The sequence below is a fragment of the Pinus tabuliformis genome, chromosome 9 (genome assembly GCF_031772625.1).
Source record: "Pinus tabuliformis cultivar Carrire ecotype Pingquan chromosome 9, CPIR1, whole genome shotgun sequence".
Classification (NCBI taxonomy): Eukaryota; Viridiplantae; Streptophyta; class Pinopsida; order Pinales; family Pinaceae; genus Pinus; species Pinus tabuliformis.
Genome location: NC_142307.1, coordinates 1,861,750,300 through 1,861,758,328, shown reverse-complemented (window position 1 = coordinate 1,861,758,328; position 8,029 = coordinate 1,861,750,300). Strand labels below are relative to the sequence as shown.

General features: G+C 35.7%; 1 protein-coding gene across 1 annotated transcript; it reads right to left on the bottom strand.

The window, feature by feature from the left end:
* Positions 1 to 907: 907 nt before the first annotated feature.
* Positions 908 to 3,090, bottom strand: LOC149156313 (pinosylvin synthase-like). The gene is made up of 2 exons (XM_089438082.1): positions 2,833 to 3,090; positions 908 to 2,027 (listed from the first exon to the last, which is right to left on the bottom strand). The coding sequence occupies exons 1-2, from the start codon at positions 3,014 to 3,016 to the stop codon at positions 1,033 to 1,035; spliced, it is 1,179 nt and encodes a 392-aa protein (XP_089294208.1). The 5' UTR covers positions 3,017 to 3,090; the 3' UTR covers positions 908 to 1,032.
* Between the last annotated feature and the right edge of the window lie 4,939 nt (positions 3,091 to 8,029).

Here is an 8,029-nt window from a genome sequence, read left to right as displayed (position 1 = left end):
ATTTTATAACTTATGTGTTAAAATTAATATTAAACCTATTTACATTTTATAACTCATTTGTTAAAATTAATATTAATAATAAATTTTGGAAAATAATCCAATCATCTAAATTTATTTGTTCAAATTAATATTAATAATAAATTTTTGAAAATAATCTAATCATCTAAATTTTTATTTTTAAATCCACGGATGGTTTGGAGAAATGCGAATGGATAATTTAATTTTTGAAGGCATGCAGTGTCATTGTCAAATTGCGACCTGCAAGCGAAAACGGTATGACGTACTCGTGAACAGGAAATCCATGGATGGTTTGGAGAAATTTCCAAGGGCTGCATTATCAAATCGCGACGCGACCCGCAAGCGAAAACGGTGGTATGACGTAGTTCAAGAGACTGTAAATCAGATTCTCCGGCATCAAGTGGGTCTCAATTAGAGGTAGAGGTGGTCCCAATCGAACTAAGAGATGTATCAGATTCTCCGGCATCAAGTGGGTCTCAATTAGAGGTAGAGGTGGTCCCAATCGAGCTAAGAGATGTTACGTATGGGACCGAGGGAAAAGCAGTGGACGTATGAGGGATGGCCACTTAAGATCCCTCATCTAATTAAGGTTAAGGTGTCGACTGTTTAGTAAAATTATTGGAACTTCAAATATTATTTCGCCTAAAAATTGGAACTATAGCAAACGGAGGAATGTAAAAAAGTTATGTTGTACGAGAAAGTACGTTTCAGAATATTTTTATTTTATTTATGAAAAGGGATTCATTGAGTGATTGCTAAAATTTATAAAGATGTACTTTGGGAATTTGAATTTAAAATTATATCTCTCGGAATTTGAATTTAAAACTATAATTTTTTTATTAGCAAAGATACAGTGAAACTCATGCATGCACCTGTTGGAATTTGAAACTATTATTAGAAACACTCTATCTTTTATTCTCTTGGAGTAAAGAGTAAAAATGGATAGTTGCAAAAACTGCTTACATTTATTTATTCTAAACAACTATGTCTGAAAGTTTAGTTGTTAAATTTTTACTAAAGAGGAACGCTCTTGAGAACCACTGTTTCGATGGTGAGGCCCGGCCCGAATCCAAACAGGACTCCCATTTCCAATCCCTCTCCGGTGGTTGAACAATCGTTTCGTAGAGACGCTTTCCTCGTCTCATCCAATATGAAGTGGACGCATGCACTCGACATGTTTCCGTACTCGCTCATAACGTGCCTGGTGGGTATCAGTTTTGTGGGATCCAGATTGAGCTTGGCCTCCACCCGATCAAGGATGGCACGTCCTCCGGGATGAACAACCCAGAACAACTTGTTCCAGTCGGATATTTTGAATTGACTGAACGCCTCCACGAGACAGTTTTCAATGTTGGCAGAGATAAGATCCGGAACCGCCCCTTTGAGTTGGAAGGTAAGTCCGACTTCTCTCACCTTCCCACCGATGGCTCCGTCGCTGTTGGGAACAACTGTCTGGGATGTCCGAACGATTTCGAAACATGCCTTCTCCACTTGAGGGATGGGATCAGCTCCCACGATGAGGGCAGACGCACCGTCGCCGAACAGAGCTTGCCCCACCAGGCTGTCCAGGTGAGTCTCGGAGGGTCCACGGAAGGTAACGGCGGTGGTTTCACTGCAGATGACCAGCACCCGAGCTCCTCGATTGTTTTCGGCAAGGTCTTTCGCCAGTCGAAGAACGGTGCCTCCGGCGAAGCAACCATGTTGGAACACGCCCACTCTCTTCACACTCGGGTGCAGCCCGAGCAACTTGGCTACCTCAAAGTCTGCTCCGGGTAGATCCGGAGTCGTTGTGCTGCAAAATATGAGATGAGTGATCCCAGACTTGCACTGCCCCCACTCGTGAATGGCCTTTTCAGCAGCCTCTTTTGCCAGTCGGGGCACCTCCATAGCCAACATCGCCTGCCGTGCGTCCAACGATGGCACCTCCACAAACGCGCACACATCGGGATTCTTCTTGAGAATCTCCTCCGTCAGGTACATGTATCTTTGTCTTATTGCCGACCTTTCACCTGCATGGAGCCATATGTATGATGATTAGAAAAACTAACATCATTTTTGTATCCAAAATCTTGGATGATTCATGATTCATCACATGAACCTCTTTTTCCCACAGGTTCATGTATATATATATATATATATATATACACCAAAGAGAAAGAGAAAGAGAAAAGAAAAAGATAACTTTAATTCATTTTAATATTATAAAAGAAAAAAAATTGCTACCAATTTTAATGTCTCTCATTTGAATAATAAAGATTTTATACAATTCCTTTCAAAATTATTAACATAAACCTATGAAAACATATTTTTAATTAAATAAATAAAAGTTGTAGTATAAAATCTAATATAAAAAAGGTTTGCTAAATTTGATAAACGATTACCATATTGAAATTTAGTGATATAAAAAAGAGTTACTAAATTTGATAAACGATTACCATATTGAAATTTAGTTATATAAAAAAAAAGTTATATAAAGTTGATAAACGATTACCATATTGAAATTTAGTTATATAAGTGATATAAAAAAACGTTAGTAAACCATTCCTATATTGTAATTTAATTCAATCATTCCAGTAACATAATAAAAAGTTACAGCCACTAAATTTGAAAAGTAAGCACTGCAGATTTCGGAATCTCTCGCTTGTTTGACTAGCTGGCTGGCTGGCTGGCTAATGTAATGACATAGTAATAATAATAGAAACTGAATCTGAATCTGAATTTGAATCTGAATCGCGCCTTATTATAATAATAGAAACTGAAACTGAAACTGAAACTGAATCTGAATCGCGCCTGAATGAAGAAACTGAAACTTACATATTCGCTTGAACTTATCCTTGAGCTCTGTGTTATGCTCGTTACCGGTGATTCGGAAGTAGTAATCTGGATATGTGCTCTGATCCACAGCATTGGGTGGATTGGCAGTGCCGATAGCAAGGATCGAAGCGAAGCCATCTGCCCTCTGCAACTTCCTGAAACCTTCAAAATCAACGCCCCCCATCTCTGCTCTGCTATGAGGCGGTTAAGCGTGGTACCAAACCCTGGACAACAAATCTCAATATTTACTTTACTTTGTTGGTCTGGTCGAATAGCTATAAGAATCTCTAAATCTATAGCAGCTATTTTATACACTTTGATATGAAATAAATATGATTATTATATAATGCATCAATTAGTCCAGTCCGATACCATGGCTTCTATAGTCTAATACCATGGCTTCTATACTCTAATACCATAATCTAATATGATGACTTATGCTTGCTTTGTTTGAATATCTGGAGTCAACACCAACCAACCATACAGCTATATCTTATCTTATTGTGGATGATGAATGGGTTTTGAATTTTCATACATACTCCAGCAGAGGAGAGGAGAGGAGACTGTAAATCAGAAACACGTGATTGTGGATGAATGGGTTTTGAATATTCATACATACATACTCCAGGAGAGGAGAGGAGACTGTAAATCAGAAACACGTGTGGACGATGAATAGTCAAGTCGGTCGGAATCGAGTGACTCAACTGTGAAGCCGCCAATATATAACGAGTGACGCAACTGTGAAGCCGCCAATGAGGAAAAGGGAGAAAATATAATGAGTGACGTGACGTATCGAACACAGTCACATACATCAAGAGCATATACTATACTCACAGTAGCACCCGTACCCGTAGTAGCTTTACCGGGAGCCACTTGGATTGCCAGAACCAAAGCCAATCCTAGAAGAAGCAGATGCAGCAAAGCCAGTAGCCAGCCATCTATATCGAGTTTAGGGAACCAATTAACCGTGGAATATATAATATATAATTACAGTGATTCCTTACATTAATCCAACCGCACTGCGAGCTAATTACCTCAAATCCACCCAATATACTTAGGTCTTAGTCTTGGAAACAAATTATTTCCCCAACCATCTTACTATTTATTTGAAACAAATTATTCATACTTGGGTTTTGAATGCGGGTTTGCTAGCCATGTGGCTGAGGCGGTGCGGTTTTCCACTATGACGTCCTCCCTCCTCTCTCTTGTCAAATTTCCAAGATCGTTTAACCTCTCCTCATCTAACCTATCGACTATTTAGTCAGAGAGCAAAATGACTAAATATATTCCAACTTTGAAATTTTATTAACTAAAAACAAAAAAAAAATCACCTAAAATTTGGAACTAGAGCAAACCGCCCAAGGCCCAAGACCGTACTTTTTTCCTCTTATACGTTACCTTGTGGTGTATGTGGTTGATATCTATCAAGTTTTAACCATAGCTACCAAATACGCCCGTATCAGAGAAATAAATACGGAAATTCCATTCGAACATCGAATAATTCGATGAAAATTCGATTCGGTTCATGGTAACTTCGTTTGGTAATTATTTATAGTTTATTATAATTTATTGCACGGACTTCTTAATTTGTCTCTCATATAATAGTAAGGTCAGTGATCTTTGTTAATTTGCGTTTTTGAGAATAGTAAAGTAGTAATCCTTAAGCATAAAATAGATAGGTGCTTTATTGCAGTAGGAAATGGAAAGGCCACCGGATTGTAGGTTGGAAATGGAAACAAATTTTGAGTGGAAAAAATTTCTTAATTTGAGCATTGCTTCAAAGGGTTTAGATAATAAAGAAAGCAGCAAAATCTTGAACAGTAAATTTTATAATAATTAGTTGATTTTCTAAATATAATATATTTATAGTAACACAAATCTTATAAACATATTTTTGAATGTTTAATTTTTAAATATGTATTAATTATAAAAGATTTTAGATAAAATTTGAAATTAAAGAAAAGTAGTTCTGAGTTTAAAATATTTAATTTTTAAATAAATATTAATCATAAAATATTTTTCAATAAGATTTAAAAGTAAGAGGGAAGTTTTGAATTTTGAAAAGAAGAGAGATCTTGGAGCTAAGACAAATGTGGTTATAGTTTTAGTAAGTAAACTCTAATTTTAAAATTGTCTATATTGATTGAAATTATTTAAATTTCAAAATGAATGGGGAAAAATTGAACGCATTGTTGTTACAAGAAAAAGAGTATATATATTTAAATGTTTAAGATATATACTATCAAATTTTTTCCGAATTAAATTTTTCTAGTCGAATTTTTATCGTATCGTATCAAATTCGAATCCGAATTCGAATTCAAACTTGGTAACTATGGTTTTAACTGCCGTATCATACATGATATTGGCATCCAGCATGGAGATGGTATCATACATGATTTAGGACAGGTAGCAAAAGAAGACTCTTCCACAAAGAAGAAAAGGTGCAAAATCCATTTAACTAATTTGAGAATATATATATATATATATATATATATATATATATATAATCTAAAAAAATTCATTCCAAGTTTTATAAGAGAAACAACAACCATATCCATTAAAATGGATATCTCTCATGTTTTCTCATCTTTTCACTTGAGACACTTCACATATTCCTTTATCTTATAAATTATTTCACAATAGAATTGTTGTAAATCAAAATGGTCGATTTCAAAAGAACATAAATTACATTAATTTTTTGAAATAAAAATAATTTTGGCAAGAGCTAAATCCTACCTCTTTATGGAGTACTAATAAGTTATTCAAGTAGCATTGTTTTACTTGAATTGATTTACATAAATGTTATATTGTAAGTAGATGTATTTATTTGAAATTATAATTATATATATTAAAAATAAGAAAAACACATTTTCGTAACCATTAAATCTATTTAAATTATAATACATAACTTATTTGTTAAATAAATAAGATATTATTAATATTATTTAATTTTTAAAATTAATGTAAATATCTGAATGAAACGTTTTAGAAAAACACCAATGAATGGGTTTTGAATATTTATACATCAAGAGACTATAAATGATATTTTCCATCATGTTGGGCTCAAGAGGTCGTGTAACATGTTCTCACATACACCATAACAAAAAATTTATACACAACAATTACATGGTAACATACCAGTGCTATTTTATAGTTTATTTTATGCAGCCGGAGGCTTTTAATAGCTTAGAGTCTATTACAATCTTTCATTTCTCCCATTCATATTGTTAAGATATAATTGCAAAGTATGAAAACACTCTTAATCTTTAGTGGTAGATCTTTGTATCGTTAATATTTCACCGATCCTAAGGTTAAGATAGGGGTTTTCCCCACACCCTAGGTCATATGTTACGATGCTTCTCCATGACCTGCGGCATTCCTTCGATGTGACTTGATACCTCCACTCCGGATGATACCTAGGTTACGAAACATTGTGGATCTATCACAGCCTCATCCAATGGTGGAGATATATGGTTCAACTTCTTGGGTAACTACCTGCCTCGCACCCTCTCGTCTTGTTCGGTAATTTCATCGCTCAGCAGTAGGGGTTTTGTCAGTGTGCAACTTGATTCTTGCATCTAGGGTTTCTTCCTTTGGGTAGTTTGCAAGTAAAGTCCATCACTCCTTATCCAATTACCCTTGGATATGCTACAAGCTTACACATTTGTTTCATGCAATATTATAATGATAGATCTTCTTTGTTATAGGTATGCTAGGGTCAGTCACGGTTTATTCAAGGCCATGGAATGGAATCTACTCGGTTACCAGGCCAGTCATAGACTTCCCCCTGTGTTCTCTCGATTAATATCTCTCCTTTGTTGTTGCCCAACAAGGTGACTTTTTCTATCTCAGGCTTGCGATGAGTAGAGGCCCGGTTCTTCTCTCTTCTAAGGTAAGGAATCTTTGGCCTCCCTAAGCACAATTTTGGTTTATCTGCTAATTTCTAGGATTTATCCTACCATGAAAGTAACCCCTTTGTATCATCTTGGTTTCTTGTAGGTGTGATTCTTGCTTGACTTCGTTTTTAATAAATTGTAGTTGGACATTCACAGTTGTTGTGACGTGCTCTTGCCCTAGTGTTTGCCTCTTCTAGGTTGGTTTTTCATTTACCCTTTGCTTTTGGTTCCTCTTCAAATGTTTCCACTAACCCTTGTGGAGGGTTTCTGGTGGGCTCCAGTATTGCAACAATAATGCTGCAACTCTTAGGACTCCTTTCTTTACTTTTATCAACCCGATAGTTCGTAACAAACTTGGAAGCGACGGTGCTATATGCACAAGTACTAGCTCTTTAATCCTTATTTGGTGATATCCTGATCGTAAATCATTTTTTGATAATATGAAGACACCCTTGACATGGTAAAATAAATCTTCAATTCTTAGCAATGGGTACTTATTTTTAATCATTGATTTATCCAGTTGTCTATAGTCAACGCATAATCGTAAGGTTCCATCCTTCATCTTAACAAACAATATATGGGCTTTGCAGGGTGACACACTTGGGCATATGTATCCCTTTTCAAGAAACTCTTGTAACTATATCTTCAGTTATGTTTGTTCCATAATATTCATGCGAGAAGGAGATTTCAAAACAGGTGTTGCTCCTGGGACCAATTCTATCGTAAAATCAATATGCCTTTTTGGATGCATCCCTGGAATCTCCTCCACGAATACATAAAAAAATTCATGAATGATCAAGATATTCTCCAGAGCGGATCTTTTATTCCTAGAGTTAGTATAACCCACTTTCACTAGACAAATTTGAAAACCTTTCCGAATACAATTCCCTATTTGATGGGTTGTAATTGGTCACAATTTTATGCCTCTTTTAATGCGTTTGATCTCTTGTCTAACACCTTCATCAGTGGGGAAAATGATGGTTTTCTCTTTGCAGTTTACTAAGAACCAATGACTTTCTAGCCAATCCATCCCTATCAACATATGGTAAGATCCTAAAGGCAGTAGGTTTAGATTCACCTTGATTTGTTGTCCTCCTATCTCGATAGGACATTCCTCCACCTTGGCAGATACTATCTTCTTTGCTCCAGTGGCCATTTGTACTAGCCATGGGTTCCTAAATTTAATACTCTTCACATGACACATCTCAACTAATTTCAGATTAACATAACTTAAGCTTGCACCAAAATCTATCAAAATAGAAACAGGACGATTTGTAGGAATTTACAGGGTAAGTTCCTCA

What these genes read in the sequence shown, in the direction of transcription:
- LOC149156313 (XM_089438082.1), bottom strand. Translation starts at nt 3,016, where the DNA reads ATGGGGGGCGTTGATTTTGAAGGTTTCAGGAAGTTGCAGAGGGCAGAT. An exon ending in GGATAAGTTCAAGCGAATAT is followed by an intron (nt 2,028 to 2,832) that starts GTAAGTTTCAGT and finishes GGCTCCATGCAG; the next exon opens with GTGAAAGGTCGGCAATAAGA.